The following is a 15,840-nucleotide window of genomic DNA, read 5'->3' as shown; positions in this document are numbered from 1 at the left end:
CTATCTTTTGCAAATTGACCAGGTTTAATGTAAGGCAATATGTAATGTAATGTAAGGAAAATGAACATATCAGCAATATCTGGCACCAACACGACAAAAAGTAATGTGAAACCATTATCTCTGCCAATAAATCAGTAGCACGAGATATGTAGGTTATGATGATGCTCCATTTTCTGTAGTAAGTTCTGTTTTTCATCATAAATGATCTTTAGAATATGAGGCATTGATGCAAGACTTATTACAGATGGGTCAAATATAGTCAGAGTTCATTGGAGAAACGCCAAATAATTGGGAAATGTGCTGATCGGCAAATCTAAAACATAGCAGCAGGGCATGACTTTGTCAATGATTTATCTCCCAACGATTATGTGCACTGCCCAATGCAGCTATTCTTTGTCATGAGCGCCTTTCAAATAATGCTTTAATCGGAAAGAACAAGAATAATGCCCGATGAAATAGGAGACATCAAACCAGGGCCACTGCCAACATTTCACAGACTAGCGAGAGCTTGCAAGGGCCTGCAGTATTTACCTTGCTATTAATGGATTAACATCAAAGCCCGGGCTCCTTTTCATTTTCACGTTGCCTCTTGAGTTCTTAGTAGTTGGGGGTATTTTGGTGTTGGCACGAGCCTGCTAATTTCACATAGATTGAAGGGTAAACAACAGTGCAGGAGCTGATGATACACAACTGCCCTGACTACTAAGATTTACATGTACAGAAACTGAAAATCCATTGAGATTAGCTGAAGGAAGGAAACAAGCAAAAGGTTATGACAATTTAGTCTCAAAGGAAGGACAAGAAGGGAAAGGTGAATAAACATGGTGAGACTGATGGACTGAACTGTGTGTGTGTATTTCGATGCAAGTATTATGGGGGGAAATGGATGAACTTGGAGCCTGGATCAGTGTACCAGAACATAGAGTACTGGATCAGTGTATATCAGTGATGATATAGGACAGAAAATGGTGGAGTGAATCATCGGTTCAGGCCGCATCTCCGGAGATAGGTTGGTCCTGACCTGAAATGTTACCTATCCGCATTCTTCAGAAAGGCTGCCTGACCTGCTGAGTTACTCCAGCCCTTTGTATCTTTATTTCCCCTCAAATTGTTTGCACTGGGTTAAAACTGAATGTGTTAAATAATGGCCTTATAGTAATTTTCATCCTTTCCACCCTGGGGAAGGACTCCCAGATCCACTCATCTCATAATTTTATAAACTTTTATTAGATCTCTCCTCGACCTCCGACGCTCCAAAGTTTATCAGATTAAATATGCAGGCACAGAAATAAAGGAAACTTGAGGTGTTACAGTTTGAGTGGGTGATATGTGCTTATCTACTATGATTTTAAGGAGGATGCAAGAAGGGAGATACATCGAGATATTTCTGCACAAATATAAAACTGCAGAGCTCATTAACAAATCGATTATGTAAACCTTTGGGATTCTTTGCTTTGAACACAAATGCTGGTACACAAATCAACAATGTATTTTAAAACCATGTAAAAAGTTCAGCTGCCGATAGAACATTGCATCACCTTGCATTTGCCATAACTTCAGGATATTGAGACTTCCCAGAGAATAGTCAAGGGATTCTCTAAAAATTTGTTCGGATTATTGATGCGTGAACAAATAGGAGAACCTGGGTTTTATAGAAACATATAGAAAATAGGTGCAGGAGTAGGCCATTCGGCCCTTCGAGCCTGCACCACCATTCAATATGATCATGGCTGATCATCCAACTAAGTATCCTGTTCCTGCCTTCTCTCCATACCCCCTGATCCCTTTAGCCACAAGTGCCACATCTAACTCCCTCTTAAATATAGCCAATGAACTGGCCTCAACTACCTTCTGCGGCAGAGAGTTCCAGAGATTCACCACTCTCTGTGTGAGAAAGGTTTTCCTCATCTCGGTCCTAAAAGATTTCCCCCTTATCCTTAAACTATGACCCCTTGTTCTGGATATCCTTAAACTATGACCCCTCGTCACGTGGGATCCGAGAAAGCCGAGGAACGAGTGGATAAAAATCATGAAGCACAAGATCGAAAAAAAGGAGAAACTATTTCAATTGCTGCTAAGCCAATAACCAAAGGACAAGGATTTAAGTTTTTACACTTCCTCTTTAACACATCAAGGGTCTTACCATGGATCCAAACGCCAACAATTTCAAACTTTCAAGAGTTTCAAATGCAAGTCATTAGAATTCCACGGATGTTTTCTAGGTCATTGACAGGGATTGGTAAATCCTCTGGTGATATTTACCTTCTGTGTATGCTTTTCCCTTCACTATTATTGTTACACAGATAGCTGTAAATCACAAAGCATTGAATTCAGTAAGTCACTTTTGGTGCCAAAGGTTTGATTTATGAGATAACATAAAATTCTCTCTTATGGATTTGAGTCTCCTTTTAGAAGCAAGTGTCGGCATGTCTTAGTCCAGTAAAATCAATCTTAAATGATCAAAATGGTCTGTAAATTATGCTAAATTTTCCTGTAGGTTTTAACAATTTTTTCTTTTTTTTCAGGCGGCAAACAGTTATCTGCGAGATCAGTGGTTTCATTCGCTGCAGTGGAAGGTAGGGTTGTGTCACTGCTATCTAAAAATCAATGACACTTGGCAAATGTAACAACTAGTCTGAAGAGGGATCCTGACCCGAAACGTCACCTATACACGACTTCCAGAGAGGCTGCCTGACCCGCTGAGTTACTCCAGCACTTTTTTTTTGTTGTAAACCAGCATCTGCCATTCCTCGAAAGAAGAAGGGCAACGACCCAAAACGTCACCTATTCTTTTTTTCTCCAGAGATGCTGCCTGACCGGCTGAGATACTCCAGCAATTTGTGTCGCTTTTCTGCCATTCCTTGTATTTACAACTAGCTGCTCAAAGTGTAATGAAACAGAATAATTTAGGCAGAATTTGTTCATTGTCCATGCAGAAGGCATTGACAAATCAAAGGTCTAAGAGCACTCCAATTTTACATTCTGTAGAGCTGGCTTATTGGCACCGCCCAGAATATATTCGGCTTCACTGCCAGTGAATCTTTCAATTGTGAAAGGAAAATTAAGGGCCTGTCCCCACTTGGGCGTCATTTGCGCGTCATTTACGCAACATTCTTTATGCGTCGTGACGCGCGCATGGTGCGTGGTGACGTAGGCAGTGACGTGCGGTCGTGTGCGGCGCCCCAGGATTTTGGGATGTCCCAAGTGGGACAGGCCCGTTAGTTGACAATTGACTGCAATAGCAGAGAGTAGCAATGGATCACGAAAGCTGGCTGTAGAAAATGTATAGGAAGTGAATGAAACAGAATGATTTTGCGATTTAAAAAAAAATCATATTTAACAGACCATAAGTGTTATCTTGGTCTCAAATTCATTGGTGTATGACAGGCAGAAGAGAGATTGCAGGAGAAAATAGGGACTGGTTGCAATATTTAAACATGAGGGGTGTCGGTCTTTGGAGAGGTTTGGTTCTCTTGTCCATGTGGAGGTGGATTGTATTACAGAGGACTAGGCAACATAGATCGCCTTCAATGCTTTAATGCCAATGCTGACCACAGCCTCGGCTGCAGTAATCAGTAGACGGTGATTGCGAAGAAAATTGTTTGGGTCATGTGGCATTTGAGGTTAATATCTAGGAGCATGGGCAAATTGAAAGGTGGGGCTATCAAGCTATTGCACTATTAGGGTATGTTGATGGAGCATGCAAGTCTTGGGTATTAGCCCTTACTATTAGAAGGCCAATGAACATAGCTGTATTACAGACACAAAATGCTGGAGTAACACAGCAGGATAGGCAGCATCTCTGGAGAGAAGGAGTGGGTGACGTTTTGGGTTGAGACCCTTCTTCAGATACGGGCCTCGACCCGAAAAGTCACCCATTCTGTCTCTCCGGAGATGCTGCCTGTCCCGCTGAGTTACTTCAGCACTTTGTGTCTATTGTCGGTTTAAACCAGCATCTGCAGTTCCTTCCCACATACACAAGCTTTGTGTATTAGTCCATATTAATAGGTAAATGAACATAGCGGTCTTGTTGGTTAGTGGGTGAGTAATGTGATTGGTGTCTGAGATTTGTGGTGCATTTGGTGGTGCATGGCCTTTAAAGCTGCAGCCACTGACATTATCATTGATAAGAAATCATCGAACCTCCTTTGCCACTGCATTCAGGCCTTCAGCAATTGACCATCTCTGTTGCCTTCCAACTGTTTGTGTACACGCTGTACTCTTCCCTGATGATATGCGGCATTTACTCTGCTTTGGAGGCCAGAGTGAAATGGAAGATTTTATTGTCACATGTGACTAGACACAGTGAAATTATTTGCTGCATACCCGATGTATACAAATAGCGGCCACCTACGGCTCCCCCTTTTGTTCTCCCCCCCCCCCCCCCCCCCCCCCCCCCACAGCGGTTCCCCCATTGTCCTTGTCTCCCCTTCTATTGTCCATTGTTCTCCCCCCATGGTGATCCCCCCCCCAGCGCCAGGTCCTGCATTGTTCTGCCCCTCCCGCCCTCACGGTCCTCCACGCCCCCATTGACCGTCGACCACGGGCTGACCCGCGAGGCATCGCTGCCGTCGCGAGGCTTCACCACCCAGCCACGGCTGAGTCGGTCAACGAATTGCCGTCGGGAATTTGTCCCGTATTTTGACCTTTTGTCCCTTATTTGGGAGTGAGAAAATTGGCTACCCTATTGATCAGCCATGATCATATTGAATGGCGGTGCTGGCTCGAAGGGCCAAATGGCCTACTCCTGCACCTATTTTCTATGTTTCCATGTTTCTAATTGCACATTGCAGATTAATGTCAGTATTGGAAGTCACTGGTCTGTGCCGAGCAACCTCTGTGTAAGTGCATCACCTGTATGGAGGCCAGCAATATAATTTAATGACGTGCATTATACATAGTCCAGCCTAGGACTTCCAACTAAGGAGAATTTATGATTGAGATTTTATATTGCAACAAATTCTGTGTCCATTTTTTCACAATGTGAATCTATGAAGCAAGTTTCCCTACTCCTCGAGCTTTATCTTTGTTGCCTAGCAAATTTATGGCACTCCTTTCATGTTACTGTCAAGTCTGCAGGTAGCGTTGCAAATAAACATGCCAAAGGCAGATCCCACCGCTATCAAAGCTGTCAAATCTTTAAAATGAAAGGTAAATACTTGTGTCTCTCTGCTTCATAAATCACCTCCTTGTACATGGCTTATCCTATTAATAGACTTGCACCTGAGTCTCTTAGTGCGACTTGCCTCAAGGGATTCTGAACAGTGTGTACCAAGGTACCTCAGGAGCAAACTAAACATCCATTATCCCCTTTGTTTGGTTTGTCTACCCTTTGTTTTTTATAAACACAGTCAACAACAGAATTTACACTTATTTTGAAGATCAAAGAAGGACAAATGCCATAAAGCGTTTGTGCATGTTTCTTGGCACATACAAGTTGTAAATCCTTGTTTTCACATTTGCTTTGATGTACATCAAAACTACTGACAGAGTAAAGTTTGCTTGCAACTTGTGGGAGAGGGATGAAGGGCTGTGCTTCTGATGATTCAATAATTCTGGATTATTGCGCTGAAGAGCACTTCTGGGCGTGAAGTTCTGAATGACTCAAAACCATGACGTTTTTCTTGATTGCAAATAATGTGACCGCTGACATTCTGATAATGTTGAAAACCTCCTCATCAAGTCTCGTGAGCTGTTTTGAGATCAAATGCCTCATGTATATGCATGGCAACAATTATGCAGAAGTGCCCATGTTTTTAAATCCCACTATAAATCTCCTTCAATCCAAATGCTTCCTTGAATTCACATTATCTCACCGCAATCACATCCATAACAGGAACAGGGTGGCATGGTGGCGCAGTGGTAGAGTTGCTGCCTTAACTGCCTTAACGCGTGCATTTCAGTTACTTGGCTTAGCTCCTCATTCCGAGGCTCGAGTGCATTTTCCTTCCTTGATTCCGACTGCAGAAATAGAGGACATTTCCCCTCCTAAGTTCCACCATTCAATAAAATGATAACTAATCTATGACCTAACCCATGGATCCACATAACCAGTAATGCCTTCTCAGTCAACAAAAATCTAACAATCACATTTATAGTTAACAATTGACCTAGAATGAATCGTTATTTGCAGAACAATGTTCCAGATTCAAAGCCTTTGCTCGTTAACGGTCAGTCCAATTTTTGAACCCGTTTGTTCCCAGGTCCCAACACATAATTCTCCTCATCTACTCTGATGATTCCCCACGATGGTCACAATTATGGTCAACTCGTTCATTAACCATGTGGGACAAAAGAAGGCCATTTGGCCCATCATAGCTATGCTGGTCAAAAATGATTTACCAAACCCAATCCCACCATCTACCACATACAGAGCATTCAGAAAGTATTCAGACCCCTGGTGTGTGGTGAGCTGTCCGCTTGAATTGGTAACTTAGTTTAGTTTAAAGATGAAGCATGGACACAGGCCATTACGCCCACTGAGTCCATGATGACCATTGATTACCCATTCACACTGGCCCCACATTATCCCATTTTCTCAACGACTGCCTACACAACTGGGCCGGTTTTACAGAGCCAATTAGCCTACAAACCCACACATCTTTGGGATGTGGGAGAAAACCCATGGGGTCACAGGGAGAACATGCAAACTCCACACAGAGAGCACCCGAGGTCAGGATCGAAACCGGTGAGGCAGCAGCTCTATCTGCTAGGCTTTGTGGTTAAGACATTCCATAGGATTTTGCAAAGCTGGAAAGATGGCCTCACGATCAGTAATTGTTGGAAATAAGCAAACAGCCTTTAATTCGGAGATTATTGTCAATAAGATAATGGGTGTTGGAGGACAGAAAGATTACTTGGAATTACATGGAGCCGAAAAGTCTCATTTCATCTGACAACATCAGCAGAACTCCTTAGTCCTTGGTAGACATAAAATGTTGGAGTAACTCAGCAGGACAGGCAACATCTCAGTAGAGAAGTATCGGGTCTAGACCCTTCTTATCTCTAGAGATGTTGCCTGTCCTGCTGAGTTGCTTCAGCATTTTGTGTCCATCTTTGGTTTAAACCAGCATTGCAGTTCCTTCCTGCTGCTTATTCCTTTCTCCTGCATACACTTATCTAACTTCCAACCTTCTTAAATCCATCCATTAACCATCTTAGTCTCCTGAGGTTCTAATCTTCATATTCTCATCAGTAGTGATGTTGTTTCTGAACTTCCTTCTTGGTACCTGGACAGTAACTATGCATTGGAACTCTGGCATTTACATCTGTCCGAAAATAATGACTTCTAGATGAGCTTTTTAATAGAAACCTAAGAAAAATGTTGAAGTGCTTTTGCAGATGTGTTGCTTTCCTGTAAGTACCAAATACAGCAGTAGACACAGTCTGCAATGGCTGAAAAATGATGTTTAAGTGGTGATGTTTAAGTTAGTTGCTGGTTAAAACAAAAGTTATTTATTAAAATTATTTGAGATGCTGAATCAAAAATGATATTAAGTATGATTATTATTAAGTGTTACTGGTAACATGGCAAGAATATGGAGTCTCTCAAATGCTGTACAAATTTATATATTATAATGAATGAACAATCACAATAGGAAGATTAATTCAGGAAGACACATTACAGGACTGATATTGCTGTGGGAGACTATAAGATCCTCAGGGAAAAGGAAGGTCGCATTCTGTGAATTCTGACCTTCTTGTGACTTAAAGTAGAACGTCAGCAGAATAATTTTAGGGCACAAAATCAAATGTGAAGCATTTAATTAATAATTTATTTCTGTAAAGTTGTGTTTTGTTGACTGTGTTTACTAAGTTCTTATCATTTAATAATAGAAATCAAGAAAACTAACGTGCTCAGAAGAATAATCACAAAGTATAACACTGATGATTTTGAAAGATGGGACTGGTTAGTTGGCCAGAAGATCAGGTTCATGGTTGATATGCTCTTCTGATTTGCTGACAAACGGGTTTGTTTGAACTCTGAATAAAGTTTATTTTATTAGATATATTATATATATATATGTCTACAAAAACAAAATATAGCTACAAAATATATCTACAAAAGAAGAACAATGCAAAAACTCTTCCATTATCATCCGCATTGATACTTTCATTAGTGTTACATTTGGTTGTGTTCACAAACTACCCTTATACCAAGCACCATGTGTCCCCTGGGTTGATATCCCTTCTGTTGTTTGAGAAGTGACTCCACCAAACCTTGCCCCCCAATGTCCTGCTGCAGAAAGTCCCCTGACTGTGGTCCTACCCCACAGAGTCTTGGCGTTGACTGCACCAAGCTTCAACGAGTCCCTCAGCATGTACTCCTGCAGTCTGGAATGGGCAAGTCAACGACATCCCCTAATGGACATCTCACTCTGCTGGGAGATCGAGCCTTTACTGTGCTTGTGTGGAGCAATCATTGTAATGTGTGCCATTGAGTAAGAGACAGGAAGAAGTAAAGCCTGAGTTTAAATTTTCCTTTACTCTACTTCCTGCCGACTGGGAAAAAGGGCTTATCTCCACTGAAACTGGATTATGTTTAACTTCAGTGCATTCTGTGTTTGCATAGCTACCAGACCATCCCTGTGTAAACCTGCATAATAAGGTGCAGGATTGTGATAAATGCATAGAGTGACTCTCTATCAAGAGATAGTGATGCCAGCTGGGAGCACATTGAAAAATGATGACCTTTTAAAGTATGCATAAGATTTGCGTGCATGACAACTAATTACATTTACCTTTGATCTGAGCTGGTCATGAGGTACATAGGAATATATTTGCATTGGTGCCTGAAGAGTCTTCTGCTGTAACACAGACACGCTGGCAAGTTTTCCAAAAACGTTTTGTGCAAGGTGTGGTAGATGCCAAATGGTTCTCCCAATGCGTTAAGTTACCAGATGGGGGGGGGGGGGATTAAAAAGACTTTTAGGTTGGTCAAACAGGCAGAGCATTGAGTATAGCAGATGGGAGGTCACGTTGCAGTTGTATAAGACGTTGGTGAGCGTTCATTTAGAGTATTGTTCAGTTCTGGGCACCATGTTATAAGAAAGATGTTGATAAGCTGGGCAGGGTACAGAGAAGATTTACGAGGATGTTGCCATACTAAAGGATGTGAGCTCATCAGGAGAGGTTGAGTAGGTTGGGACTATTTCTTGGAACCCAGGGGGATGAGGGGTGATCTTATAAAGGTGTATAAAATCATGAGAGGAATAGATCGGGTAGATGCACCGTCTCTTGCCCAGAGTAGGTGAATCGAGGACCAGAGGACAGAGGTTTAAGGTGAAGGGGAAAAGATTTAATAGGAATCTGAGGGATAACTTTTTCACACAGTGGGTGGTGGGTGTATGGAACAAGCTGGCAGAGGATGTAGTTGAGGCTGGGACTATTCCAATGTTTAAGAAACAGATAAGACAAGTACATGGATAGGATAGGCTTGGAGGGATATGGACCAAACGTGGGCAGGCGGAGCTAGTGTAGCTTGGACATGTTAGCGGGTGTGGGCAAGTTGGGTTGAAGGGCCTGTTTCCACACTGTGTATCGCTCAATGACTCCATGACCAAAATGATGCTGAATTGAGGGGGAAGAATTTGTTCCATCTTGTATCCTTTCTGCATTCAGCCAAGAATACCTTGGCCAGGCTTTTAAACTAGACAGCAGCTCTGGAGGGTTTTGGAATATCACTTAGAGCAGGAATATACGGAGAGACATGCTGTAATTTATAATTGGATCAGAAAGAAATATTAAGCATAGTTTATTTTATATTGAAATCTGATAGAAATGTTTCTGGTAGTTGTGTAACTGAGATCTGAGCAGAGAAGTTTGAAGAATGTTTGACTGTCCCGAGTGGGAATTAAATGAAAAATTGTACACTTTAAAGTGGAAACGGTTTTGGCTGCATTTTGACGCCAAGAGTTTTGTAAGAATTTGCCGTTGTACTTTCTAACTCTCACATGTGAGCCTGCTTGTGAAATCCTTCAGAAAGATTGAAGCAGATTAGAAGGGAGGAAGCCTTTGTGGATGATGATGGAAGTGGCACTGAGCCTGCGGTGGTATGTGAGGCTGACTCTAGGCCAACTCTAACACACATTGGGAGGCACAAGAGGGATATTTGGCTTGATGGATCCAGTTTGTGGCAGATGTCTGGAGACCAACTTTATATATCTCCTGATCTTCTATGAAGAGACGTAAAAACTACAAAAAGACTTTCCCATGCGATTTAGCTTAGTTTAGTTTAGAGATACAGCGCAGAAACAGGCTCTTGGGCCCACCGAGTTCGTGCTGACCAGCGATCCCCGCACACTAGCACTATCCTACACACACTTGGGACAATTTAACCAAGCCAATTAACCTGCAAACCTATTCACCTTTGGAATGTGAGAGGAAACTGGAGAACCCGCAGAAAACCCATGCAGGTCATGGGTAGAACGTACAAACTCCATGCAGGCAGTACCTGTCGTCAAGATAGAACCCGGATCTCTTGCGCTGTAAGGCAGCAACAGCACCACCGTTCCACCCTAACATTTCCCCTCAATTGTCCCTTCAAAATCATCCCGTTGGCACGTTGGAAAGGAATTGTGTCGAGTGCCACTATCCCTGAGACTATGTAAAGCTCTCTTTATCGATTTAAGAATTCCCACATGGGCACAATCCTGGATTTGATCAATTTCAGACCAGTTGTCGGTGAGCATGAAACTCTCACACAATGGATGCGGTCATTACTGGCAAGCCCAATGTTTGCTGCTCTTTCCTAATTGCCTTTGATATTGTTGAGATGAGCAGCTACCTTTAACTGCTGCTATCCTCCTGGTAATGTCCTCCAACAGTATATTGATAAGGAGTTTCAGGATTGATACCAATGATGATGAAGAGTGTATGATTTTATGTGTAGTGGAAATGCAGGTTCAACTATCAGTTGCTTTTGTCTATTGTATTTAATTGACACTTTAGAAAATTATGGAACTCTGGTGTGTTACGCAGAACACACTTAATATTTTTTGCCTGTGATGGCTCTTTGACTGAGATGCATCTATTGCTCTATAGCTGAGATGTCTCTGTACTCTATAGCTGAGATGTCTCTATACTCTATAGCCAAGATGCCTCCATACCTGAGATTGTCTTTGAGAGCAGTATGTTTTTGAGGGCTCTATGTCTGAGAAGGCCATATGATTGCAATAGTTCTATGACTGAGATGGCTCTGGCAAAAATTCTACTTTGCAAATAATTGAGTCGTATAGGTTTCCATATCGTCGCCTTAATATCAAATGTAATAAATGAAGTAAATGGAAGAGAATCCTTAACTTAGACAAAGTTGCTTAGATCTTTGAACTTTTTTTCAATCAGGTTCTTAAGCAGAATGTAGCTTCCATAATAGAACAAAGACTGAGACAATTTTAATTTGCTATATGCCCAATCATTCCTCCAGTCCATCCCCAGATGAATAGATATTCAAAGCTTTGTATTAAAAACATTTGCTTGGTTTCAAATTGGGTCTAATGCTCTATATTACTAATATACATATTTTAAAATATCCAAACAAAGTTGCTTTCAAGCAGAAGAAATTCTGTATTCATGAAGTAGTTTTGTAGTCCATACAGTCCTATTCAAAGTTGCAGTGATATGGGCAACTGAGAGTATGAATGTTATCTACATGATGAGATATACCTGTGTTTGAAAGTACTTTCAGTAACATTGTCAGCTTGCCATCTTCAGATCATATTCTACCCACTTAAACATTGGGTTGCTGCACTTTTTGTTAATTTGGTTTGACAAAATAATACATTCTTCCACATACAAAAAATATGTTACTATAAAGCTAAACCAATGGGGTTGTTACTTGACTGATCTACTTGAAATGCTATACTGACATCTTAAGCCACAGGTGCTTTAAAGACTAGATATTTAATCCAAAAAATCCAGAATCCAATATCAAAATGGCTGTTTGCACAGATAATAAATATTGCATAGAGATAATAACTATTTTGTTGATGTCAAACAACCTTCAGTGCACGTATAACATATGATTAAGCTTCTTCCACAATCCCCCATTATGAAATACTCGGAAGTTCATTTCATCTTAATACTTTTGTGCAAGACTACAAACCTGTATTCTAACTTATAAATCCAATTGCAACGTGCTGGAGGAACTCAGCAGATCAGTCAGCATCTGTGGAGAGAATGGTCGGATGATGTTCTGAGGCGGAACCCTTCTTCAGACTGGTTTGAAGAAAGGTCCTGACCCGAAAAGTCATCTGACCATTACCTACACTGATGTTGCCTGACCTGTTAAGTTCCTCCAGCACTGGTGTTTTGCTCAAGATACCAGCTTCTGCAGTTTATTGTATTTCTGTGTTATGACAAAATTCGGCTGCTATCTATCAGCAAGATTTACCTTCCTGAGTTATTTCTACTTAAAAAAGAATAATGCATTGTGCAATTTTCTGTTCTAAACATATTTTGTCTTTCCTTTGAAAAATATTCACGTCAGTCGCGAAAGGACATTAATTCAGTTCAATGCAGCATTAAAACGTCTGATTGCTATCCCATTTATGATTCTTTGCACATAAAACAATGACATATTAAGCAAGGTCACCTTTAAAGGAGAAGGGAGGGGAACATTATATTTGGTGAGAATTTATATCGATGTTACTTGCTTTGATCAGCATTCTGTTTGCTGTTTGATCCGTCATTCGATACTGGCTACGCTCCTGAAAGGCATTCTGGCCATTTTGTTTCAGCCATAGAAATGTTTTGTACTTTTCTGGAAAAAAATGATTTCAAAACATTTGGTTCGCTCTCTAAGATTTTTTTGCTCTTGCGATCTTTTAGTTTCTAATATGTTGCAACATTCTTTAACTCGGTTTATCACACACTCTGTTGTAATGCAGTGACCTCAACATTCATAAGAACTATTAGCAATTCGAAGAAATCACTCATCGTAAAGTTAGAAGATACTGAACTTTGTATTTAAACTGGTGGTAATGGAAATCTCAATATTCTTAGAAACCTTGGAAATATTCTGATTTTCAGAAAGGTTAAGTTGTATCTAATTGCAACAAAACAGCATCAGTCTGCTTGGATTTCTCAGCATGCGTGTTGTCTTAAGAATAAAGGTCCGATAGACTAAATGTGAAGGAAGGAACAGCAGATACTGGTTTACCCTGAAGGTAGACACAAAATGCTGGAGTAAGTCAGCGGGTCAGGCAACATCTCTGGAGTAAAGCAATAGGTGACGTTTCCGACAGACTGAATTCTGTCTGAAGAAGGGTCTTAACCTGAAACGTCACCTATTCCTTAGCCCCAGAGATGCTATCTGACCCGCTGGCTTACTCCAACATTTTGTGTTCATTTTAGATTGATTATGCGTGTACTTGAAGTTCAAAAGAGCAGGAGGGGATTTGATTGAAACAATAAGGTGAAGATGAGCCTTGAGGATGGATGCAAAGAGGATGTTTGATTTACAATTGAATTTTAGAACGTCTTTGGAATGCCATCTGCTCCCAAGGTCTTTTTTTGTTTGTTTAGTTTCAACGTGACCTTTTCACCTTCTTGTTGGCGCGGAATGACAGCATGACTTGTGGAATAGGTTCAAGAGCGGTCACATGAAAGGATGTGGTTGAGGAGGTGTATTAAGTATCTCTTTTACTTTCAACTTGCTCTCTTTCTCCATAGTTCCCCCCAATGCTTGGTGCTCATTGGACTTGAGCCATGGGTATTCAGACTGTAGAAAGACATAAAATGCTGGATTAACTCAGCAGGTCCCTGGAGAGAAGGAATGGGTGACGTTTTGGGTCGAGATCCTTTTTCAGACTTATGTCAGGGGAGAGGGAGATACATAGATAAGGAAGTGTAAGGTGTGAAAATAGGACAAAGGGAATGGAGATCAAGAACTGTTCTAACTGTAGATGGCCTTGACAGCACTTTGGGGACAACATGTGTCGTTGCTGTTGGTGACTTTCAGAGCCCACTGGCTTCACTCCTCCACTTTAGGTCACAGAGTTTTCGCTGGACGTTTGTATTCACGTGCTTGTCTAGGATGGTTCTTCTCATGGGGAACAAGATGGAAACAAATCAATCAAGGATTTGCTCCAAGCCTCCTTGAAGAACTCCAACATCCCTACTGACTCCAAGGATGATAACAGCTCAAAGTGGAGAAGGATCATTGAGATGGCGTTCAGCCTGTTGATCCCATGTATTGGGAAAACCACCTCACTACTTCACAAACTACTCATGTACCCACCTGGTCAGGTATCCTCCTCCCATCTACAGTGAAGTCTGTAATTCCCACAGTATACAAAAATGCTGGAGAAACTCTATGCACCAGCAGCATCTATGGAGCGAAGGAAATAGGCAACGTTTCAGGCCGAAACCCTTAAACACTCTGTAATTCCCACATTGGCCTGATGAGCATTCTCACAAGCCACATCACTGGTGTGAATTCCAGCCATCTTGAGGGACTGCCTAAAGAAGAAACGCCACAGCAAGCTAGAGGGACTGAATGGCCTTCTCTTCTCCTGCTCTTAATTCCCATGTTCATATAGTTTATGCAGCATTATTAACGTCATTATGTCAGGGTTATACTGGCTAAATCCAACTCCTAATCTGAGCTTCCGACATCAGATTTTTCTTTTGTATTTGACAGACTCCTGAATTTTGACAGTGATGTGCCATTTGGATAAACATTCTCTTTTTCAGTCCAACATTTTAGAGCATGCTTAATGATGAACTTGCATTCCCCATTATGATTTTTGTTTCCTGTGCGTTTTGTTTTGCTCTTTTTTAACCATTAGAAGGAGGTAAACATGCAGCAGACATTTTGCATTAAATATAATATTCATGCTGATGGTTCTCCGAAAGAACCACCAATTAATCTGGCTCAGCAATTTATAGACGGCTGCTCCATTTACAGGCATCAACAGGAATATTATAATTTATATAAAATGTCTGTTGCATGATTATCTTACAATTATCTGGTGAATGTGATGCAATATGTGTTAGCACAGGGTCTGACCTATCTTAGCTGGCAGTGTTGTTTAGTTAAGCAATTCTCATTCTGGGAGCTAGTCCCATCTTGGAACTTGAATTTCATCCATATAATAAGATGCCGTGTCGCTAATTCTTCCAGTTTTGTTAGTCTCAGCTCGTTTAACTTGCAAACAACATTTGAGAGACAGTACGGCTCAGAACGTAATAGTTGAGTGACTTTCACTCAAGATTAAAGTGATCTTCTCCAAGATAAACACAAAAAGCTGGAGTACCTCAGCGGGTCAGGCAGCACCTCTGGAGAAAAGGAATAGGTGACATCTCACCCTTCTTCAGGCTGGACCTTCTCCAGGAGTTGTAGTTTATGTCTGGGACAATTTTGGCAGATTTGTGGATTGAAGATGCTATCAATTTTACTTTTGATTGAGCACTCCCAGCTTGGTGACGTGACCCATTTTAAAGTTCTCGTATGACTTAAAGTTGCTGTGAGCAAATATTCCAACAGACTAAATTAATCAAAGTTATTGGCTATATCAATAGATCAATAGTGCTCAGAAAGATGTCTGCTCAGTAAGAATTGGTAATGTTAGCTCATCTCAAATGAACGGCAGTAACTCTCAAAGTACCAAGTGGTACGGAAGAGTGAACAGATTTGTACTTATTTGTTTCATTTTCCAATAATCAATGAGGAAATCTAACTACAGGGCGGAACAATGGTGCAACGGTAGAGCTACTGCCCCTTACAGTGCCAGAGACCCGGGTTTGATCCTGACCACGGGTGCCTGTCCGTACGGAGTTTGTACGTTCTTCCCAGTGCAAACTCCGTACGGACAAGCACCCGTAGTCAGGATCGAACAC

General features: G+C 41.3%; 1 protein-coding gene across 2 annotated transcripts in view; it reads left to right on the top strand.

Annotated features, from left to right (window-relative positions):
* The window catches only part of cmip (c-Maf inducing protein), a 231,350-nt gene that overhangs the window by 132,791 nt on the left and 82,719 nt on the right, over nucleotides 1–15,840 (top strand). For both annotated transcript variants that reach the window (XM_055648942.1, XM_055648943.1), the window contains exon 3: nucleotides 2,526–2,576. In XM_055648942.1, coding sequence (XP_055504917.1) covers nucleotides 2,526–2,576 — 51 coding nt within the window. The remainder of the gene's footprint in view (nucleotides 1–2,525; nucleotides 2,577–15,840) is intronic.

The sequence above is a fragment of the Leucoraja erinacea genome, chromosome 17 (assembly GCF_028641065.1).
Source record: "Leucoraja erinacea ecotype New England chromosome 17, Leri_hhj_1, whole genome shotgun sequence".
Classification (NCBI taxonomy): Eukaryota; Metazoa; Chordata; class Chondrichthyes; order Rajiformes; family Rajidae; genus Leucoraja; species Leucoraja erinaceus.
The sequence above is the reverse complement of the archived record's forward strand: the minus strand, read 5'-3'. Positions and strand labels throughout refer to the sequence as shown.